The 24,788-nt window shown below is 39.5% G+C and overlaps 1 protein-coding gene across 2 annotated transcripts in view; it reads left to right on the top strand.

Moving 5' to 3' along the window:
• Positions 1-10,762: 10,762 nt before the first annotated feature.
• zcchc2 (zinc finger, CCHC domain containing 2) overlaps positions 10,763-24,788 on the top strand; it is a 46,880-nt gene continuing 32,854 nt past the window's right edge. The window contains exons 1-3 of one of the 2 annotated variants that reach the window (XM_049476547.1): positions 10,763-11,735; positions 20,309-20,417; positions 21,655-21,725. In XM_049476547.1, the coding sequence (XP_049332504.1) occupies positions 11,064-11,735; positions 20,309-20,417; positions 21,655-21,725 (852 nt within the window). In that variant the 5' untranslated portion in view covers positions 10,763-11,063. Of the gene's footprint in view, positions 11,736-20,305; positions 20,418-21,654; positions 21,726-24,788 lie in introns of both variants that reach the window. The other variant, XM_049476546.1, reaches the window with a different exon arrangement.

Below are 24,788 nucleotides of genomic sequence, written 5' to 3'. Positions count from 1 at the left end.
GAGCAGCTGACAGTTCCACTCTCTGCTATTGGCTCTACTGGGTCTATTGGCTTTATATACTGGCATTTAAGGGAAAGTATATGCTGATTTTAAAGGTCTCATTCTGCTAATTTGTTTTTTTTCTTTGTGAAATACTATAGTTCTCTCTGAGTTGTATATGATGCTGCATATGAAACTGTTCTTCAGCCTCCATTGTAGGTTTAAATGGGATCTCCGGTGAATTCTGCTTTTTACCGAGACCTTAAATTTCAACTAGTGTATGGGCCAAGTGAACGACATGGCGCGAGTAAACCATTGCTTCACCTTAACTAAAGGATTTGCCTCTACAACTAGGGAAGCATGGTTTGATAAGGCAGCACAATTCGACAGAACATTGGTCAAAGCGGGCGATGTTCGCGTCCGATTATATGATATAGAGCAGATTGTGGGGATTTGGCGTGGTGAAACTGTGAAACTGTTTCTGAGGTAAGAATAGCATTTTGTAGCATTAGTTCAGCTAACATTTCTCTGATGTCTGAGGGTCCTTACATTTAAAAAAAGGCACTGGGAGCTGTGAAAGTGTTCCTATAGTTTATTAAAAACTCTGTTTATACACACAGTACATTCGTGTAGCTTAAAATTAAGTCACAATATTTTAACGAACAAGCACAAACAAATAGGTCGGATCTGTAAACAGATTGCTTTGAAAATATCCTCAAGTGCAGTCACAAAGACCATCAAAAATGGTATGGTAAAACTGGCTCTCATCAGGACCGCCCCAGCAAGAGCAGTCCCTATATCAATGCTCAGTAGAGCACCCATTCACTGCAATTACAACTGTAATTGTTTTTGGGGTTTGTCTCTACCAGCTTTAATAATCTAGAGACTGTAGAGATTTGTGCTCATTCTTCTTTATAAAACAGCTGAAGATCAGTCAGGTTGGATGGAGAGCTTCTGTAAACAGCAATTTTCATGTCTCTCCACAAAAGCTCAATGCGATTTAAGATTGGATCATTCTGGATCAACACATAAATATTCTTTAACCTAAACCCATTCCACTGTAGCTCTGTAGTGCTGTATGTTTAGGGTTCCCAGTCTCTAGTCTTTTGTTGCCTTTAACAGGTTTTCTTCCAGGATTCCAGCCCTGTATTTGGCTCCATCCATCTTCCCATTAACTCTGACCATCTTCCCTGTCCCTGCTGAAGAAAAGCATCTCTACAGCATGATGCTGCCACCACCATGTTTCACAGTGGGGATGGTGTGTTCAGGGTGATGAGCAGTGTTACTTTTCCTCCCCATATAGCGCTTTGCATTTAGGCCAGAAAGTTCAACATTGATCTCATCTTACCACAGAACCTTCTTCCACATGTTTGCTGCAACTGCAAACAACAATTCATATGTTTTTTTTTTTTTACAATGGATTTTTAGCTGTGCAAGACTTTAGCTGTCATGTATACAGATTCTCCCATCTGAGTTGTGGATCTCTGCAGCTCTTCCAGAGTGAACATGGGCCTCTTGGCTGCTTGTCTGAACAGTGCTCTCCTTGCCCCATCTGTCAGTTTGGGTGAATGGCCATGACTTGGTAGGTTTGCAGGCATAGAATACTTTTTCAATTTCTGGATGATTGATTGTAGAACAGGGCTCCTTGATGCTTAAAGCTTGGGATATGTTTTTATAACCTAACCCTGCTTTAAACTTCTTCTCCACAACTTTACCTCTGACCTAACTGGTGAGTTCATTGGTTTTCATGATGCTGTTTATTCACTAGTGAATACTGAGGCCACTGAGGCCTTTACAGTACAGCTGTATTTACACTGAGATTAAATTACACACAGCTGCAGGACTCTATTAACTAATTAAAGCAGCACTAGGTAGGATTTCCTTGATTTTTGATCTTTTTAAAGAAGTAAAATTACAGCTTGAAACTCACTGCAGCGCTGCATTGAGGTGTAATAGGAGGAATAGCGGTGCTCTCGTGTCTGTGCCGGGGCTCCTCTGAGCTCAAACCAGACTCTGTAAGTTTTCCGAGGCGGCCACGACCAACGCTCGCGAGAACTGCGACCTGCTTTCCGACCTTTAGTTCTAACAGTTCTACAAGAACTACTGGTTCATTCTTTACAAACTAACATACATACACTCTGACAGAAGCTGGAAAAAGACTGAACATCTGTCTGTGAAAGCCAGAAAACGAGAAAGAGAAACTAATCCGCCTGAAACATTTATTACACTCTACAACTGTAGGGGGAGCCCACGAGCACAAAATCTAAATCCTACCTAGTGGAGCTTTAAGTGACTTCTGAGGGCAAAAGTTGATTGCACTGGATTTTATTTGCATGTTACACTTTTCAGATTTTTTATTTTTACAAAACCATGTATCATTTTTGTTCCACTTCACAATTATGCAATACTTTGTGTTTGTCTATCACTGTAAATCTCATTAAATTACATTTAAATTTGAGGTTGTAAGGTGACAAAATGTGGAAAAGTTCAAGAGATTTGAATACTTTTGCAAGCCACTGTATACGGGCAATATTCATAGTGATCCATGGAAGCCTGAGTCAGTGAGTTTCTCCACAATGAACCACAATTCCCCACCAAACCTGCCTGAATGACATTGTATACTGTACATCATATCCATCGTATTAAACAACTGGATAATTCCACGTCAGCGGATTTCTCTTCGTAACAAGCGTTTAGGTTGAAATGCGCTTTATTCTACAGATCTTCTTCTCCTTCTCTTTCCCTTTCCTTCCATCAAAATATTTGCAAACGTTTATAGGCTGAATACATTAACACAGATGTGTCGGCTAATGCTGGCCGTTACTGAGGGTAGGCGTTCAGTGTGCTCGCCGCCGCCACTGTGCTCTCAGACGGCCAGATTCTTCAATGAGAAGCTATGTTTACAGGATAAGGTGCAGACCGGATGGATGTGGATAAAAACGTCAGCTCCAACTACATGAAACTGTGCCATCTGAAAGTGGGAAGTGCTTTTTTTACACCGGCCCCCTCCGTGTTTATGTGCGTGCCCACAGACCCGGACCCAAATCCTCTGTTCAAACAAACCTTCATATTAGCACAGCTATTCTGAGTCCGAGGTGGGCTTACCCAAGGTGTTCCCTGTCCCTGAACGCTTCAGGTAGCGTAACACAGGCCTGAAATACTGAAACACGGCCTAAACAGTGCGGGACAGGGCATAAATAGAGCTGAAGTTTGAGAGAGGGGGTGGTCTGTCTATATCTGTAGACCTTGGTTTAATAAAAGAGGGATAGAATAGAATACAGCTGAATAACTAACTAATATAGAGTAGCTAATATGAGAAAATACCTTAAAAATGCCTTAAAATGAGAATTATAACTAGCTACAAGTACAAAAAGTGCATTTTCTTAAGAAAAGACAGCATCATTACACAGTTAAAGTAAGAGAAATAAGGGATGAGAATACGACAAACAGATAAGCAGTGCCATTTGAATGCATTTGGGGGTCCCAAACCATATGGACCCCAATAACCCAACCCTTTATACTGTTAATATAACAAACTACAGTGGGTAGCCATGTGTGTATCAGCGCATTCCAAAAAAAAAAAAGGTCCAAAAAAGGCAGCTCTACATCATTACTAGCATTAGCAGGAAGCTAACACAAACATTACCCGTATATGTTGTTGCTACATTTGTACAAGACATGTAGGCCTAATTTTTCCATTGTATATTATCACTTACTGTAGTCTTGTTTTTCTTTTCTTTCTCTTAATTTCTCGTCTTTCTTTTCTGGCTTCCTGATGGATAACTCCATAGTTTTTGATGGATAACTCCATATTTTGCGGGCTGCAGGAATTAAGAACATGGCTGACTGGCTACTGGCTGCTTTCTGCATTGTCCATCATAGAATTTGAATCATAGAACATTAACACTTAACATTAAACATTACATTTTGTGTTGCTAACATAAGGTTTTGGAGGAAATATAATATTTTAATAAATATTTTTAGGGCATGGGTAATGGACTGGCCTGCATTCAGACTTTACTTCTTTTCAACAGAGAATAAGTGGAAAATTTTGCAAGAAAAAAAGAAATTAGAACTGTCATCTCTGTCTATATAATGTATATAGTCACTGTCCAATGAAAAAGCAAGAATCTCTATATTTGGCGATTTTTTTAATAATTTGAACATTCAAACGGTACCTTACACTGTGTCAAAATATGAACAATATGAATGGCCAAATAGAAATGATCCAAAATGACCTGAAATAAACTCTTTGTACATTAGCTTTCATTGAAAGTTAAGAAGGTTTTTATCTCTCTTCTGTAAAATTGCTGTTTTGGGGGTACATATATGTATATATAGTGTCTGTATCTGTAGACTGTGTCCTAAAGAAGAAAGACAGAAGAAGGCTTGTGATGCTAATATAGTGAAATATTAAAGACAATAGACTATACGGCCCTATTTTAGCGATCTATAGGCGAGCCACCAACCGCACACCATGCAGCTTGATTTAGGGGGCGTGTCAGTGTGTCTTTGCTATCGTAACGATGGGAAAAGTACACATGGTGCTGCCTGAAACACGCAAAAAGCATGTACTAATTCTCTTAAGTAATCTTGGGTGTGTTTAGGGCGTAACGTTAAATAAATAAAATCAGCGTGTCACTTTCCATTCTCCTTAAGAGCCAGGTGAGCTCTGACTTTGCCAGATTGCTATGTTAACACCGCATCGCTTTTGCAAACAGTGCTTTGATTGAATCCACAGAAGAACCAATGTTGGTTTTATAAACCATTTAAATTACCTTTTAAAGCTTAAAAGAACCAACAGTTGATGAAATCTCTATGTTTAGTTGTTTTGTGGTTTCCCGTAAAGAACCATTGGTAACACCTTATTTTAAGAGTATATTCTTCACAGAAAGCTTTATACTAGATGTTCTTGTGATTATTTGATAGCATAGAATGTCCCATTCTATTGCAGTACAGTATAGTTGTCTGGGGATTATACAGTACAGGCTGAACTGACTAATTAGAAGGGTGTCTAGATACTTTTGGACACATAATGTCGTGCTATAAAAGAGTCGTATGATTACTGCTGCAGTGCTGTCAAGATTACAGGTTCCTAAAACCAGCTTCCAGATCTAGAACCATCCTAGCCAACAGGCTCATGTGGGGCTCACATGGGTGGGACGTGGGCTAAGTGGGGTTCCAGTTGGGGCCCACATTTAATCCCTTTTAACCCTGATGGGGTCCATCACTGACATCCATATGTAGGCCTATGTAGGCCTTTCAGACCCTGCATCTATTGCAATGGACATGGTGTGCTTTCTTCTTTCTTGTATATTCTTTCACTTTAAACAGATTGAGACCTGTTATTTATCAGAATAGACATGTACTAGCCAATCAAACAGCAGATTAGTCCAGATTAGCCCTGCCCACTGCATTGGAAAACTAAAAACCTGCACACTGAAGTAAAGCATGGTAGCATATCAGCTAATGTGGCTTAAGTGTGGAGTTAAGAGAAATAATTAGAAATAATTTGTGAACATATATATAAATATATATTAAAATATGTGTAGATAATATTGAAATTAAAATGAGACAGTAATAAACAGACAACAGACAACTACAAATATTATGTTTGATTTTTTTTATTATTTATTTATTAAATAATGTTTTTCTATTTAATCCTAAATGTTGCCGAGCAATTATAACATCAAAGGGATTGAATTTAATAATAATTTAGAAATAATAAGAAATAAAATAGTACAAAATAAAACAAAAATAAAATAAGTACTAATTTTAAATTAATATTTAATAATAATATATATGTAAAACAGACAATTCTAAAATACCATAAAAAAACAAATTTGACACATAAAAAGTAAAAAAATTATAAAATATAAAATAAGTAAAAAGATAATAGTAAAAGTAAAGTAAAATGTTAAAAATGATAAAAAGTGTTAAATGAATAATAGAACGAAGAACAAGAATGAAAATATAAAACATTAAAATAAAAAATAAAAGTAATAATGAATAAAAATAATACAAGTAAATAATTTTAAAAGTAAAATAAGAAAAAAGATAAACTAATAAAAAAAAAGTCATTTAAAAAATTAAAGGTTTTTTTGAATTTTGATTTAGAAACTAAGTCAAGTAAAAATGTGAAAATCACTGCCACATATAATAGTTCTTTACAGGATACTGACAGAAGAAAATGTCTATCTACTTATATTCACTCTGATATTGCAGCTTCTACTGTATGTGTAAAGATGTACAATTTTTAAGTGCATTAGAGGTAGAACACAGCATTCCTATTTTTTATCATCACTAGAACATAAATCAGGTCTCAAAGGGTTAAAATGCACTTTTCCTCCAAAAAGCGACACATGTTATGTCAGACTCCGCCTCTTTTTGAACATTACAGAGTAGCATCACAGCGCTCCGCTAACGCGGAGTAAAGCGCAGCAACTCGGTTCTGATACATCAGCTCATAGACGCAGCCTTGTGCTGATCGACATCACCCCAGGAGTGATGAGGGGAAAGAGCACTGTCTACTGTACCCACACAAAGAGAGAGCAAGGCCAATTGTGCTCTCTCAGGGCTCCAGCAGCAACTGATGGCGAGCTGCATGACCAGGATTCGAACCAGCAATCTCCTGATCATAGTGGCAGCTCTTTAGACCGCTGGACCTCTCTGCGTCCCTACTGTGGTCTGATGATGGATGATCAGGTTTTTAAACAGACAGTTGGTTGGTCGACTATAGGGGTCTTTGGGGTTCTTTAGTCAATTAAGAACTACAAAGTCCCTCAGATGTTTGGCTGTGACTTGAATGTTTAAATGAATTTTAGAATATCTGTGCTTTTTGACAATAATTAACGTGTCCATTTATGTCAGTCCTGTGGTGTGACGGCTTCACTTTGAGATAATGTAAATATTACTTTTAAAAAATCTTTTAATTAGGTTAAAATCAGTATATTATCTCTGTTAGCAAAATGTGTAAAGTCAGTTATATATGAAAACTTTCAAATTAAAATGAAGATCATTAAAATATGAAATGATCATGAGAAATCTGTTTTTTTATTATTATTTTAATGTAGCATGGGTCACACCGCAGGACTTTTTTTGTCAGAGATTGTAAGAAAAGCGTATAAACTGGAAGAAAAGGGGAAAAAAAAGTTTGTAAAACATATAAGAACAGTTTTCTTTGATCTATAGAATTTGACTAAATTATTTTATAAAAAATGAGTAGCTGATTATAACGAAAGTAAAATAATGTACGTTCCTTTCAGTTCTACTTTCGTTCATAATATTTACTTCTTCATTTACTTCTTTCTTGAGGTTTGTTGTCGTAGATGTGCTGATGGATGCTGGAAGTTCCACAGCGGTGGTCTGTTTCTTTTTCTCAGTGAGAGCTTTTTCACCAACTCTGCATCTTTTCCAAACCACAGTGTTGAGTCATTTTCTCACAGTGGAAGGATGGACAGATGCGTCTGCCGAATTTTATGTCTGTCAGTCCGTCTGTCAGTCCGTCCGTCTGTCCGTCTGTCTGTCTGTCTCTTTGTCTGTCTGTCTGTTTATCTATCTATCTATCTATCTATCTATCTATCTATCTATCTATCTATCTATCTATCTATATGTATTTCTGTTTGTCTATCTATCTATCTGTCTGTTTGTCTGTCTGTCTGTCTATCTATCTATCTATCTATCTATCTGTCTGTCTGTCTGTCTGTCTGTCTATCTATCTATCTATCTATCTATCTATCTATCTATCTATCTATCATCTGTCTGTTTGTCTGTCTATCTATCTATCTATCTATCTATCTATCTATCTATCTATCTATCTATCTATCTATCTATCTATCTATCTATCTATCTATCTATCAGGTATCATGTTTGTAAAACATATAAGAACAGTTTTCTTTGATCTATAGAATTTGACTAAATTATTTTATAAAAAATGAGTAGCTGTTTATAACGAAAGTAAAATGATGTACGTTCCTTTCAGTTCTACTTTCGTTCATAATATTTACTTCTTCGTTTACTTCTTTCTTGAGGTTTGTTGTCGTAGATGTGCTGATGGATGCTGGAAGTTCCACAGCGGTTCTACAGGGAACTCTTAGTGTAGAAACTTCTTAGTTTTACATGTACATTTACGGCATTTAACTGACTTTCTTATACAGATCGACTTTTCTGTCTACTGTTTCTTTTTCTCAGTGAGAGCTTTTTCACCAACTCTGCATCTTTTCCAAACCACAGTGTTGAGTCATTTTCTCACAGTGGAAGGATGGACAGATGCGTCTGCCGAATTTTCTGTCTGTCAGTCCGTCTGTCAGTCCGTCCGTCTGTCCGTCTGTCTGTCTGTCTGTCTCTTTGTCTGTCTGTCTGTCTGTTTATCTATCTATCTATCTATCTATCTATCTATCTATCTATCTATCTATCTATCTATCTATCTATCTATCTATCTATCTGTCTGTCTGTCTATCTATCTATCTATCTATCTATCTATCTATCTATCTATCTATCTATCTATCTATCTATCTATCTATCTATCTATCTATCTATATGTCTTTCTGTTTGTCTATCTATCTATCTATCTGTCTGTTTGTCTATCTATCTATCTATCTATCTATCTATCTATCTATCTATCTATCTATCTATCTATCTATCTATCTATCTATCTATCTATCTATCTATCATCTGTCTGTTTGTCTGTCTATCTATCTATCTATCTATGCATCAGTGTCTATCTATCTATCTATCTATCTATCTATCTATCTATCTATCTATCTATCTATCTATCTATCTATCTATCTATCATCTGTCTGTTTGTCTGTCTATCTATCTATATATCTATCTATCTATGCATCAGTGTTTATCTATCTATCTATCTATCTATCTATCTATCTATCTATCTATCTATCTATCTATCTATCTATAATCTATTTGTCAGTCAGTCTGTGTCTGTCTGTCTGTCCTTGTCTGTCTGTCTTTCTATGCTTCTATCTATCACTCTCTCTGTATCCATCTGTATCTGTCGATCCATCTACATATCTGTTCATCTGTCTCTGTTTATCTCTAAATGTTTTTCTCTGTCTGTCTGTTTGTTTATCTATTGATGTATCTGTTTACTCATCTCTCTATCTATATGTCTGTCTGTTGTCTAAATCTGTATCTGCTTTGGCTACAGTTGTTTAATCCATCAAATATCATTGATTTGTTGTTCTGTCTGTCTGTACAGTTGTGCTGTAGAAGCAGATGCACATTTTTGTGCAAGAGAGGTTTTTAATCTGCCCTACCCATATGTGAAGTGTGAGTAAATGATAATATATGAAGCAATAGAGGAGATCCCCTCACTCCTAAAGTCCACAGGGTCATTAGTGTTTGGACTACAACTGTTTCAGCCTTAACTGTGAGGAAACATCTCCCTCTAGTGGAAAGAATGATATATAGACCAGAAACTAGTGGCGGTGCCACATTTACCAAAGTGAATACAGTTTCATTAGTGATAAAATTACTTAACCCTTCAAAGCAAATTGTATCATATTTATTTATTAATTCATGTGTTTTATTTAATTTAAGACAATTCTTATTTGCAACAAATCTCACAAATTATTCTTGGTTGTAGATTTCAATGCAGTTTCATTTCAGGAAAAGTGAAAGTTTAGAAGCCAGCAGTTTAGAGAGTGCACCCATCTGTTTGTCATTCCTCTCATTCACACTTAACACCAATTGGCATTAACCAGTAGGAAACACCATAGCACCACGCAGATACCAACCAGTTTGCAACTCCATAGCAACCACCATGGAATACCATAGTAAACCTAAAGTGTATTTGTAGTTATTGTTAAAATTGTTAAACGTTAATAATTTTTATCAATTATTTATTGGTTAATCGCCAGTTATTTGTGATGAAACATTTTATAGATTTAATTTTAGGAAAAGTTAAGTTTTAGGATGCAGCAGTTTAGAAGGTGGACCTGCACCCAAACTATTTATCATTCTTCCCTTTAATCACATCAACCAACAGGCAACTCCATAGCAACCACCTGGAATACCCTAGCGACCACCTAATAGCAACATCATAGGAGCACCATATAAAACCACCTGAAATAATGGAGTCATTTTGGTTAGCCTACAATTCACAGTTCTGTTGCAGTTATTAAGCATTAATCATTCATATTCATTATTTGTGAGAAACCGGTTGTAGATGTCAATGCAGTTTCATTTCAGGAAAAGTGAAAGTTTAGGAGCCAGCAGTTTAGAGAGTGGAGCCACGTTAAACGATAGTAATTTATATTGATTATTTATTGGTTTATCACTATTATTATTTATTTGCTTATTCTGTGAGGATTATAAGTAAGGGAAAACTGTCTGAATACGGCTTGTATGTTTCGTTTGTGTGAAAGTGGAGGTTTAGGACCCAGCAGTTCAGTAGAGGCCGGTGTTCTGTCGAGTTGTGCTACCCTGTCAAATTGTGCTACCCTAGTAGTATTTCTTTTTTTTATTTTTATTAAAAATACCAACAAAAAAAAGCACCATAATAGAAACCGTATTCGAACATACTCTCAGTAGAAGTCTAAGTAGGATATGTGGATGGGCTAAATCACGGTATCAGGTAAAGTTTTAAAAGGTCATAAGTGATTAGAAACTGTTTTTTTATATATATAGTTTTTATAGTTTATTATTATTATTATTATTATTTTTTTAATGTACAGTGTTTTTTGTTAATTGTAAGCAAAAAACGTAAGGAAATATCATGGAAAACATAAAAAAAAAAAACATTTAAAAAAAAAATAATTGTTGGTCGGCGCATGCGCAGTCTCGTAAAGAAGCACATATGGATGGGTAGCAAAACTCGACAGAACACCGGGGTAGGAGGGGAGGAGTCCGGCTTGATTGACGGTGTTTTCTGGGGGCACGGCGGAGCAAGTAATCTGGCAAACTGACCACAGCCACACCGCCGAGCCCGGCGAGAGAATCGATTATAATTTTTGGCGAATTCGGTTCGAGATTATTTCTACGCGAATGTCTGAGAAACGGCGGGACGGAGGAATCTGCGGACTTGTATCACCGGTGCTGGCCGGACAGAGCGCCTGTCGGAGCGGATAATGCTGAAGATGAGGCTGCCGGCGAGAGCGGCGGCAGTGGCAGCGGGGGAGGGAGGCGACGCAGCCGGGGGGGAGCGCCGGGAAGGCGTGGAGCGCTGCTCTGGCTGCCCGCTCCAGCAGCTGGATAAGGAGGCGGTGTTCGAGTGGTTCGGGCTGCGGCTGAGCCCGGCCAGGCGTGTAGAGCTCATGTGCGGTCTCCTCCACATGTGCCAGCCGCTGGAGCTCCGGTTCCTCGGCTGCTGCCTGGAGGATCTGGCCCGGAAAGACTTCCACGTCCTGCGGGACTTCGAGGCGCGGGCGAACAGCCCCGCGGACCTGGCGCAGCTGACGGACGTGGCCGACCCCGTGGTGCTGTCGCGGCTGCTGGTCTGCCTCTCCCTGCTGGGTTCCAAGAACCGGGAATGTGCGGCGGTTCTCTACAGGACGCTCGGCAGCGTGGACGCGCTGCACTCGGGGCTGCACGCCGGCCCGCGGCGCTGTGAGGGCGGGCTGGAGGAGGCGGCGGAGCCGGTGGTGACCCTGGAGCAGCTGGGGTTACTCTTCACCATGGCCTCCCTACACCCGGCCTTCACCTTCCACCAGCGGGAGGTGGTCAGAGCCCAGCTGGAGAGCGTGGAGGCGCTCATGGAGGAGAGGAGGACCAGCAGCAGCAGCTCCAAAACGCAAACTCTGGTGGGTGATGCTCCCAGATTCATACAGTTTGACCTCAGCTTAACATCAAATTTAGTGATAAAACATGTCTAGAAAGCGAAAACTCAAACCCTGGTTGTTAATAGTAGCTTTATTCAGTTGTAACTCAGCTCAGCTCAGCTCAGCTCAACTCAGTTTAACTCAACCTAACTCAACTAAACTTGGTGATGAAATATGTCTAGAAAGCTAAACCTCAAACCCTGGTGAGTGAAAGTAGCTTCATTGATTTGTAACTCAATTCAGCTCAACTCAACTAAACTCAATGATAATCCATAGCAGAAGACGAGCTAGAAAGCTTAATCTCAAAAACTGGTTGGTGACAGTAGATTAATTCAGTTGTAACAGTTGGTTGATTATATTAGCTTAATTTAATTTGACCTAAATTCAGTTCAGATCAACTCAGTTTAACTCAACTTAATTTAGCTCAACTCAACTAAACGTGGTGATTAAATATGGCTAGAAAGCTAAACATCAAACCCTGGTTGGTGATGGTAGTAGCTTCAATCAGTTTGACCTCAACTCAGCTGAACTCAATTCAACTTAACTAAACTCAGTGATACAACATAGCTAGAAAGCTAAAACTTAAACCCTGATTGGTGATAGTAGCTTTTTTCAATTGTAACTCAGCTCAGCTCAGCTCAACTTAATTCAACTCAACTAAACTCAGCGATAAAACACGGCTAGAATGCTAAACCTCAAACCCTGGTTGGTGATGGTAGGTTCATTCATTTTGATCTCGACTCAGTCCAACTTAACTGAACTTGGTGATAAAACATAGCTAGAAAACTAAAACTCAAACCCTGGTGAGTGATAGTAGCTTCATTCAGTTTGACCTCAACACATTGATAAAACAGCAGAAGGCTAGCTATAAAGGTAAAACACAAACCCTGGTTAATGATGGTAGCTTTAATTAATTTGAACTCAACTCAATTCAATAAAACCCAATTATAAAACATAGCAGAAGACAGAAAGCTAAAACTTAACTTAGATTTATTCAATTGTAAATCAACTTAAGTCATCTCAACTTTATTCAGCTCAACTCAACTAAACTCAGTGATAAAACATAGCTAGAGAGCTATATACCTCTCAATTTTTGTCACTCAATGATTGTCACCGACTGACTGGCTTTCTAGAAAGCTTCTAAAATCAACTGATGATCAGACTGTAACAGTCAACAAGTGGGAGAAAAAAGTGGCTTTAAGGTACATTTTAAAAACCTTTTCTTGAATGTTCCTCGGGCACCTTAAGGAGTTCCTGAGACAGCCACAGAAAGTAGCCAAATGTCAGCTGAGGTCATATCCCCAAATGGCAATCATTTATAGACTAGTTTGTGTTTTATTTGTGAATCATTTGTGGATCTTTTCAGAACTAAAGCATGAGCGTCTCATGGTGTCTAAAACTAAAACACTGGTACCTTATCTCAACTTAAAGAAAAACATAACTGGACTTATGTTTGGCTAAGTTCAGTGGCTCAAAAAATGCTAAGTTGCCAAATGTCAGCCCATATCCCCCAATTTTATTAAAGTAATAGACTTGGCTGTGTTTTCTTGATGAGTCATGCATTGTGGCTTTAAACTAAAACACTTGTGGAGGTGTACTGTTACTTCAGCTCTAATTTCTACTATACCCTATGGACAGGCTATGTTTGACCACTATAATGGTTGTTTTAAAGATGTTTTTAGACCAAAAGTTTCATCACTTGTTGGATGGGTTATGTGTTTTGTAGAAACATGCTCTTTTCAGGAATAAAGATTTGAGCCATGGTGGCTCTGAATTCAAAGCTTAGTGATGTCCCACTATTACCTCAGCTCTATTTTCTAGTTTGACTAATGCTTTGCTGTTTTTATTTTTGATGAGTGATGCCATGGTGACTCAGATGCCATGGTGGCTCATGCCAGTGGTGGCCAGAACTCAAACCCTGGTAAGGTCACAAGCTTTACCTCTACCTCAGCTCAAAGGTCCAAGTTTAACATTACTTTAAAATGTGTTTTAGTGAGTACTTTTAGGCCAAAACAGCCCAAGAAAGTAGCCAAATACTGTATAATCCACTTTTTCACTAATTGACTAGGCTGTGTTTTGTCTTGAGTCATGCTTGTTGTCTCTAAACTCAAACCCTAGTTGGGTCCTACTCTTTCTTTAGCTCAAATTTCTGTTATATCCTATGAACTGACCTTGTTTGACCACTGTAGCAGTTGTTTTTGGGTAAAACACCCTCATAGAATAGCTAAACTTTATTCATTCACTTATATCCAGCACTTCTTTCCTTTACTACTTGTCTAAGCTGAGTTTTTTGATGAATGGCAGAGGATTTTAGACCAAAACTGCATCAGAAAGTGGCGAAACTTCATTCTTTTGCTTATATCCTTCAGCTTTAGTATTAATTGACTAGGTTAGCCTATGCCTTTAAATGAATCATGCTGTGTTGGCTCATGCAATTGTTGCCTAAACAAAAACTAGCCATATTTCAGCTTATTTTAACCTATGGATTGGCCCTGTTTGACTGCTATTGTTTTACTTTTAAGCTTAGATTTTTAGGCAACAACAGCCTCAGATAGAAGAAAGCAAAACTCATTCACTCTCTTTTATCCTCCAGTTTTTATCACTGATTGACTAGACTGTGTGTGTTCTTGATGAGTCATGCTTAGTGGCTAAAACCAAGGTGGGCAATTTTGGTCCTGGAGGGTCAAATTCCTGTACGGTTTTGTGCCTTTTCTATTCAAGCACACCTGATTCAACTCACCTGTTAATTTCCAGGTTTTGTAGATGTGTAAGGGCAGGACAATTTGTGTGGGATTTATGCCCCTATTGCTGAGCTCTATGCTTCAAACTCACAATTTTTGACTGCTCGAGTTGTTTTAAATATGTTTTTAAACATATTTAACATATTCTGGTTATATCTCCCAATTTTCAATTACTATTTTTTCTTAGAAATCATACCATGGTGGCTTAATCTCCACATTGGTGGCTCATGCAATGAAGGCTCAAACTCAAACTCTGGTAGATCCACACCTCTGCTCTAGTTTTCATTTAGCCCAAGGACTGAACTTAATTGACTAATATAGCAGTTGTTTTAAGCTGTTTTAGGTAAAACAGCCTCAAAAATTTGCCAAATATCATTCATTAGCTAGTATGCCCCAGTTTTTCAGGTTGAATTTTTTGATAAATTATGCTTGATGGTAGTCTCCCACTCTTACCTCAGCTCAACTTTCTACTTTTACCCATAGACTGACCTTGTTTGACTACTGAAGCAGTTGGTTTAAATAGGATTTGTAGGACACATCAGCCTAAAGAAGTGGCCAGCTTTTGTTTGCTTGTATTCTCAATTTTCAATCACTAATTGACTAGGTTATGTTTTTCTTGAGGAGTCATGCATGTTGGCTATAAACTCAAACCCTTGTCTGGTCGGTTTCTACTCCTACTTCAGCTCTATGTACTTTAGCCATGGGCTCTCCATTTTTGACTACTCTAGCAGTTGTTTTAAATATGTTTTTAGGCCAAAACAGCCTCAGAAAGTAGCCAAACATATTCCGATCATATCTTCCAATTTTCAATTAATATTTTTTCTTACAAATCACTTCATAATGGCGCATGTAATGAAGGCTCAAACTCTGGTAGACCCACACTTTTACCTCAGCTCTTATTTACGTTTCGCCCAAGGACAAAAATTTCTGACTACTATAGCAGTCGTTTTAAGATGTTTTAAGGCTATTTTAGGGAAATCAGCTGCAAAATTAGCCAAATATCATCCACTTGCTAGTATCCCCCAGTTTCTCAGGTTGTATTTTTTGATGAATCATGCTTGGTGGTGGGCTCCCACTGCTACCTCAGCTCAAATTTTAACTTTTACCCACAGACTGACCTTGTTTGACTACTGTAGCAGTTGTTTTGCGGTAAATAACCCTCAAGGTGCTTGCAAATTGCATGCAGTCTGCCGCTCTGCTGGAAGCTGGTCAGTGGAAGTGGTCATCACCTGCTGATAATAGGTGGAGATTTCTGAAGCATCTGTAAACAGATTTATATTTGTGTCTCAATTCCGATTTTTTGCTCAGATCGGATCGGATCTTGACGGTTCACATTCACAAATGTAAGTGATCTGTATCTGTGTGTAATGTAAACGAATCTGTCCCTGAAACACCTCACATGCGCACATTGATACATGTATAAACATCGCCTTCTGCACTAACAACATTTAGAGCATTTATTTGCAGAAAATGAGAAATGGATGAAAAAAATGCAGAGCTTTCAGACCTCAAATAATACAAAGAAAACAAAGTTCATATTCATAAAGTTTTAAGAGTTCAGAAATCTATATTTGGTGGAATAATCCGGCTTTTTAATCACAGTTTTTATGTATCTTGGCATCATGTTCCCCTCCACCAGTCTTACACACTGCTTTTGGATAACTTTATGCTGCTTTACTCCTGGTGCAAGAATTCAAGCAGTTCAGTTTGGTTTGATGGCTTGTGATCATCCATCTTCCTCTTGATTATATTCCAGAGGTTTTTCAAATTTGGCAAAATCAAACAAACTCATTGTTTTTAAGTGGTCTTTTTTTTTCGAGAGCTATATATCGCAAGACAATTCTGGCCCACCACTAGAGCCCGAAGGACTGTTATTTATTTTTTTTTTTTTTAGTTTTTGTTGTTAGCCCTCTGCTCTTCTGATATGGATGTTCTCCACAGGCTTGTCTTTTGATATCTCTCCAAGCTTTCGATAAACTAAATAATAAAAAAAAATCCCAAACTCTGTGATTTAGCATCTTCCCGGTGACAGCTTGCTTATCAGAGCTCTGCAGGCACTCAGGCCGTGATGTGCCGGCTGTGTCTGCTGCTATTCTCCTCGCATGCTTTTGATCAGAGCCGTCTGCGTCTCGGCTGAATGGCTGTATTGTGGGCTCGGCATTGTGTGGTCCGGGCCGTGAAGCTCTGCGCCGCTTTAAAATAGCGCAGACCGCCTGCCTGACGGAGCTTCCCCAAATACTAGATCAGGACAACCTGCTAAAGGACTCGGCCTGTGTAGAGCGGCTCTCTGACTGTCCTCAGTGCTGGTGTGCGGTGTTGCGTAGGGCTGCACGATATTGGGAATATTGGTGATATTTTACCACATTTCACTAGATTTCACTCTTAACAGGACAATAATCCATTGTAATATCATGACCTTATGATATTAACATGCTCTCAGTGTATGCAGGATTGAAGCGCAATAAATTATATTGGTAGAATACTGGGCAATATGACTATTTTTATAGTATTTTGATAAATGTGTCAGTGTTCTGCAGTGTAAAACTGCAGAAACTGTTATTAGTCCTAATTAAGGCAGCAGTTTGATGGACAATATGGCCAAAGTTTATATTATATCACAATACAGCTCTGGGAAAAAAAGAAACCACTTAAAAATGATGAGTTTCTTTGATTTTACCAAATTGGAAGGTGGATGATCACAAGCCATCAAACCAAGCTGAACTGCTTATTTATTTTTTTACACCAGGAGTAAAGCAGCATAAAGTTATCCAAAAGCAGTGTGTAAGACTGGTGGAGGAGAACATGATGCCAAGATGCATAAAAACTGTGATTAAAAAACCAGGGTTATTCCACCAAATATTGATTTCTGAACTCTTAAAACTTTATGAATATGAACTTGTTTTATTTGCATTATTTGAGGTCTGAAAGCTCAGCATCTTTTTTTGTTATTTCAGCCATTTCTCATTTACTGCAAATAAATGCTCTAGATTGCAATATTTTTATTTGGAATTTGGGAGAAATGTTGTCTGTAGTTTATAGAATAAAACAGAAATGTTAATGTTTACTCAAACATAAACCTATAAATAGCAAAATCAGGGAAACTGATTAAGAATAAAAATAAAATCTGTAGCATTTTAAATACTATGAAAGTATCCTCAAAAACGTTATGATGAAACTGGCATTCATCAGGACCGCCACAGGAAAGGAAGGGCAAAAGTTCCTCTGTTGTAAAGGATAAGTTCATTAGAGTTACCATCCTCCGAAACCACTGATAACAGCACCTTTAGATGAGAGCACCTGAATCCTTCACAGTTTTAGGTAACTCCATGATTCCTAATGTGTTCCTTCATAGTCTGGATCACTTCAGTATTCATTTACAGTGTAGGAAAAATAAATAGTATTTTTGTCTTCTCACCTAAGTTTGTGCTTTTTTAAAAACACTATTATTTCTGTATCAATCAGGAAAACAGTTTTGCCTGTTATCCAGAAGCTATTTGCACACATTATGGCCTGAATTCCTCTAAGCTAATGTGATTTTATGGTTCCAGCATGCTGTTATAGTGTGAATACTGTGAGCTTGGTAAATTGTGAATAATATGACGGAGGGGAATTGTGCTCATGCGGATTAATCGTGAGTGAGACCGCTGTCACTAAACATCACCGAATTCATCTATGAGAAGAGGCATTCGAGGTCACGGCTCAGAACGGCAGCGCTGAAACTGATGGAGTAATCAAGCTGGAGATGGACCTAATCCAACCAGCAACCAGCCAATCCGATGAAAAGGATGAGACCTAATCCAATCCAGTCTACACACTGTTACACCTAGCAAAGGGCAGAATTCCATGGATGATTTATACCAAAATTATGGTATAAAAGCAACAGAAAATTGCCAAGAATGCCCACAACTGATATCTTTACCTACAAATTAAAATATATATATATATATATAGCAGTTGCAGTCCGTATAATATTGTTTCTAAACTGAAAGCAGAAGCATTTCTGAGTGGAGAAGAATATGGATAAAACACTGTGTTTAATGGTACCAGTGTGCTGGAACAACCATCCCTGCTAAGCCTAATAATATATTAATTCTAAAAACTTACGTCACATTTACAGCCTCTAAAAGAGGATCCGGCTCAGTTTTACTGAACGCGAGCCACTGGTGGAGCAATGGAGACTTCAGAAGAGGAAACTCAGAGCTCAGTAGCTTATTCTCTCTCTCTCTCTCTCTCTCTCTCTCTCTCTCTTTCTCTTTCTCTCTCTGACTGAACATAACCATCGGATTCATCTGCTCTAAAAGGAGACCGCATCACACCCACCCAGTTTAAAATGATTCTTCCGCATGCTCGGTGTAATTACCCATTCTCACCAGAGAGGGAACTCAATACCCCAAATCCCCAAAATTACCGAAATCAGCTTTAAGCCATGTGAAGTACTGCAAATTGTTTAAATAATAATAATTAAAAACCCTGTTGTATAATATCATACACAAACTAACCACTTCTGACACCAATCTTTACTTTTTTTATTTTTTATTATAATTTATCCTACTTTTCTCCCCAATTTAGGTATGCCGATAATCCCACCCACTAAGGGGTGTGCCATATCGTATCGTACGCAGTGATCTCGCCAACAATTCTGAATATCGTGAATGAACATGCCATGAAATATTGTGATATAATTTTAGGATCATATTGCCCAGCCCTAATTGTGACCACTTGTTGTTTTGTGGCGTTAATGTGTTCTGATTCGATGCTGGAGTGATGTCACAGCTTTCCCTCTGACCTTTAGCTGGTGAGGCTGTCGGGCTCGATTTGTCATAACATGCTGCGGTCACTGAGAGGAAATGCCTTTAGACGTTAGTCTATGTGTGTACTGCTGTACACACACACACACACTTATCCCACCCATCCACTGATTGTTGTGTTGCTTCCAGAACAGATCAGTCTGTGCCAGTGTCTGTGGATGTGGATGGGATTGCCATTTTCTACATTTATAGATTAATATTAAAGACATGAAAACTATTAAGGGACACATGGAATTATGTAGTAAACAGTAAAAAAAAGTATTAGTCCTCCACATTAATCCCCTGATATAAACCTGATTAAGTGAGATGGTGATTTGAGGTGATTTATTTGGGATGAGCTGGAGCTTCACAGCTATAAGATGCACTTTAAAATCCTTTAATTTTACCAAAAATCGTCGGTTTATAATCCAGTGTATTAATTTTATTAATATAGTGTATTAAGGAGCAGTAAAGCCACTCCGCTGAAGTACAGAGTTATACAGGAGTTTCAGTTTAGTTCTCCAACACTGAGACTTGAGACAGGAGCAGTATTAGCATTAGCCGCTAACCACGCTAAGCACTAGCTCTTTCGCAGTTCAGAGTTGAGTGTATCGGCCTGTAGCCTGCTCCTAACCCTGGCTAGAACTGCTGGAGCAGCATAAGCATTAGCCGCTGACCGCGCTAAGCTTTTACTCTTTCGTCGTTCAGAGGTGAGTATTAGCAGCCTGAAGCCTGCTGCTAACCCCGGCTAGCACTACTGGAGCAGCATTAGCATTAGCTGCTGTTTTCCACGTTAAAACAACCTACGTGTGACGAACCGCTAGCTAATATTACCCTCTCTTACCGGAACACTCAGGGTTCCTCAATGTAGCGCTGTCATGCGGTATTAGCCGCTAATAACTGCTAGCCTTAGTAGAAATCTGGAAATCTAAGCTTACTGTAAATAACCGCAAACACTTTACTCACCCAAAAAAAAAAAAATCTGTGTAGATTAACCGCATATATTTTTCTGTCTTTGTTTCAGCAGAACGAGTTCTCTCGGCCAGATTACCTGTGTTCACACACTGAGGGGAGGAGAACGTGGCCTTCGTGTTCAGGAGCAGTCCAGCACCACAACAACATGCCTCAGAGACAAGGTATATAATCACAGCTTCACCCTTCATCTAGATCTTCAGGTTTGCTCTAAATAAGAAGATCTAAACGTCTCGATGATGAATAAATTTTACTAATTCCCTCAAAATCTCTTTGATATTTACGTTGCTTTTTTCTAAAAAACAAAGCATCTGGGGAGATAAACTGTAAAATGTATTTTTGAACTTTTTTTGGTGTTCCAATCACTTCTCTATGAACACAGGTGTATAAAAAAAGCAGCACCTAGGTATGTCGAAAATATTACTGAAGGAATGGGTTGCTGTCAGTGAATTCCAGCACGATGGAAATACGTCACATACGTTATGTCTATTTATCATTGTCCAATTCGGACATATCTTGTTGTATCAAGGGCTGCCTGTTAATAAAATATTTACAGAGAAACGAGAAAGGTTGGATTTTACACTGGGTAGGGTGGAGGTTGGGCAGCCCCTATAATAGTTTGAGAACCGTTAGTGTAAAGTATGCTGGACTCTACGACTCTGGACTTCATGTCTAGTGAAGGCGTGTACTCTACTTGACTTGTCATGCTTCTTCATCTGGCAGTCCAATGGACGAGTTTGGGTTTGGCCGTTCCAAGTACAGCAGTACTTCTCTGAGTGCGTTGTGCCAGGTGTAAAGTTTGGTGGAGCTCAACCTGATAGTAGCCCATTCAAAGGTGCTCAGAGAAGCATATGACCACTGTGATAGGCCCCTGGGGTTAGGGGCGTGATCACTGTGACCCAGAAGGAGGAAGCACAGAGAGATACACAGACACGGGGATTAAATGAACTCAAACGTACCTTTATTTAGGTTTTGAAATGCCCTCCACCACACCCAAAATAACTCAAAAGAACATACTATGGCCCAATGGGGCTCTAGAGTTCAGTAGTTTCCTTTCTTTTTACTTTTAAAGGTCCGTGCGGCCTCAGCCCTCAGCTCCCCAGTCAAAGTCCTCTCCCCCAGTGTGGGCTGAGGCAGAGTTTTTAAACCTGTACCAGCTGCCGGCTCAATCAGTCCGGATGTGGGCCAGCTGGGTCAGATTGGGCTGTGCGCTCCGGCGTGGGGCGGACCCACCATTCCCCCGCCTCCTCACGCCACACCACATTTACAATTGTAGTGTAAACAGCAAAGCGCCTCCATGCTTCCCTAACAATAAAGCACTGCCCACATTAACCACATCATTGCCTCTGCCTGAGCAGGGATGAGCATTAATCAGATTTTGTCTGTTTCTTCTTGTTGCAGTGGTGCACATTGAGAAGATCGTACTGAAGAACATCTCTCTGGGAGGCGACTGCAGACAGTACAATTTTGAGGTATGTTCCTCTTCACTCTCAGAGTGTTTCAGCTCTTCTCAGTGGTTGATAGTACCTCAGTGGGCGTGTACGTCCTGCTGCAATGCAGCTTTCATTTTCCAGCAGGACTTGGCACACTGCCCACACTGCCAAAAGTACCAATTGGTCTTATATTATAATCTAATTCTCTGAGACTGATTTTTTTATTTAATTGGCTGTAAGCCATAATCATCAACAGTAAAATAAATAAACGCTTAAAACTGATGACTCTGTGTGTGTAATACATTTATATAATATGGGTTTCACATTTTCAACTGAAATACTAATATAAAGTAACTTTTCAATAATATTCTATTTTTTAAGATTTTTTAAGTTGCTTAGCCTAGCTTACGTATCATTAAGGCTTTGCCTTAATCTTGGTCTGGGAAACTGTCTTTAGGCTTCCCCTTAATCTGGCTCTGGGAAACCGGTTTAAGGCTCGGCCGTAATCTGGATCTGGGAACCTGGTTTAAGCCTGGGCCTTAATCTGAGTCTGGGAAACTGGTTTAAGGCTTGGCTGTAATCTGGATCTGGGAACCTGGTTTAAGGCTTGGCAATAATCTGGGTCTAGGAAACTGTTTTAAGGCTTTGCCTTAATCTTGGTCTGGGAAACTGTCTTTAGGCTTCCCCTTAATCTGGGGCTGGGAAACTGGTTTAAGGCTTGGCCGTAATCTGGATCTGGGAACCTGGTTTAAGGCTTGGCCTTAATCTGGATCTGGGAACCTGGTTTTAGGCTTCACCTTAATCTTGGGTTTGGAAACTTTGGCTTTAGACTTGGCCTTAATCTGGGGCTGGGAAACTGGCTTTAGACTTGGCCTTAATCTGGTTCTAGGAAACTGTTTTAAGGCTTTGCCTTAATCTGGGTCTGGGAACTGTCTTCAGGCTTGGCCTGGGATCAAAACATCAGAACCCATTTATTTAGAATTGTAATTTAAACCAAATTCTCACATAACGCTGCTTTAATGTTCAGTGGAATCACTGTGGGAAGATTTTATTTCAAGTCTTCTTTGACCATTCCTATTAATATATTCATATATCCAGCCTTCTAGAGATGGTATATGTTTAGTCCCAATTGTGGCACTAGCCCAATGGTCCTCAGTGCTTGCCAGCAGTCTGAGGGAAATTAAACTTGACTTGAGCTCTACAGATTTTTGAGAAATGAAGTCTGAACCCCACCCAATCATAACACGGGGTCCCGTGGGGTCCGAACCCAGCTCTACTGAGATGTAGTGTGATTGTACATGTGATGGCAACAGCTCCAGCATCCCCCCTCAGCAAGGTGGAGAGGGAAGCTCAGCCCGAGCTGTAAACATCCGGCTGTTGACAGAGGGGACCGCCTCTGGCCCGGCTCTCTTTGAGAGAGTGAACGAGGGAGGAAGAGGGAGAGAGAGTGAGAGTGAGGGAGAAGTTGGCTCAGTGCCAGACTCTCTCTCTCTCTCTCTCTCTCTGTTGTGCTGGAGGAAGAGGGCAGGGGCGAGCGAGAGCGAGTGTTTGTGTGTTGGCCGTGCTCCTGCCTCTCTAATGGCTCCTGTCATTGTTGTAGGGTGACTGTTGTGGTTCTGAAGGGGAAAGTGAGTAAGTTTAGCCAGGAAGACCCTCCCTCCCCCTGTGTGTATATACACACACACACACACACACACACACACACTCTGACTTCCTTCTAGGCTTTGAAGGAAGAGGAAAGGATTCATAGATATTCTTCGAGGACCTGTTATCCCAGTATTTATTTTCGTGGTGTCCAGAATTTAACCCTCTAAATGACTGTTTCATTGTCTTCTATCATAATGTCTATCCCTGTCCCATGATTTTTGGCATGTCCCATAAAAACTAAAGGTCTATGTGCTGACTTGTGTGTGGGATATGTGAGTCTGGGGAAACTGGCTTCAATGTTGTTTTAATCTGGGTCTGGGGAAACTAGCTTCAGTTGTAGCCTTAATCTGGGTCTTGGGAAACTGCCTTCATGTGTAGTCTTAATTTGGGTCTGGGGAAACTAGCTTCAGGTGTAGCCTTAATCTGGGTCTGGGGAAACTGTCTTAATGTGTAGCCTTAATCTGGGTCTTGGGAAACTGCCTTCATGTGTAGTCTTAATTTGGGTCTGGGGAAACTAGCTTCATGTGTAGTCTTAATCTGGGTCTGGGCAAACTAGCTTCAGGTGTAGCCTTAATCTAGGTCTGGGAAAACTGACTTCAGGTTAGTATGGGTCTGAGGAAACTGGCCTGAGGTGTAGTCTTAATCTTGGTCTGGGGAAACTGGCTTTAGTGTAGTCTTAATCTTGGTCTGGGAAAACTGGCTTCAGGTGTAGTCTTAATCTTGGTCTGGGGAAAACTCTCTACAGGTGTAGCCTTAATCTGCGTCTGGGGAAACTGGCTTCAGGTGTAGCCTTAATCTGTATTTGGGGAAACTGCCTTTAGTGTAGTCTTAATCTGGGTCTGGGGAAACTGCCTTCATGTGTAGACTTAATCTGGGAAACTGGCTCCAGGTTATCCTCAATCTAATTTTGGAACACTGGCTTCAGGTATAGCCTTAATCTGGGTCTGGGGGAACTGGTTTCAGGTGTAGTCTTAACTTGCTTTAGGTGTAGTCTCAATCTGAGTCTGGGAAACTGGCTTTAGGCTTGGCCCTAAAATGGGAAATTGGTTTAAGGCTTTCTTAAATCTAGATTCATATTAAGGCTTTGAGATTGTCCTTAATATGGGGCTAGGGAAACTGGCTTCAGGTGTAGCCTTAATTGGCTTTAGGTGTAGTCTTTATCTGGGTTTGGGGAAACTAGCTTCAGGTGTAGCCTTAATCTGGGAAACTGGCTCCAGGTTTAGCCTAAATCTGGGTCTAGGAAACTGGTTTAAGGCTTGGCATTAATCTAGGTCTAGGAAACTGGTTTAAGGCTGGAGTCCTGGAATCTGATTGCAGGGCATTAAGTAACTCATAGCTTGGCCTTTGTATTGGAAACTAGCTCCACACAAGCAAACTGGCTACTGTTTTGGCCGTATTCTGGAATATCCTGATTCCACATTTAGCCCTAATCTGGGGGAAATGTCTTAAGGTTTG

This window comes from Astyanax mexicanus, chromosome 4 (genome assembly GCF_023375975.1).
Source record: "Astyanax mexicanus isolate ESR-SI-001 chromosome 4, AstMex3_surface, whole genome shotgun sequence".
NCBI lineage: Eukaryota > Metazoa > Chordata > Actinopteri > Characiformes > Acestrorhamphidae > Astyanax > Astyanax mexicanus.
This window is presented reverse-complemented; position numbering and strand designations above follow the sequence as displayed.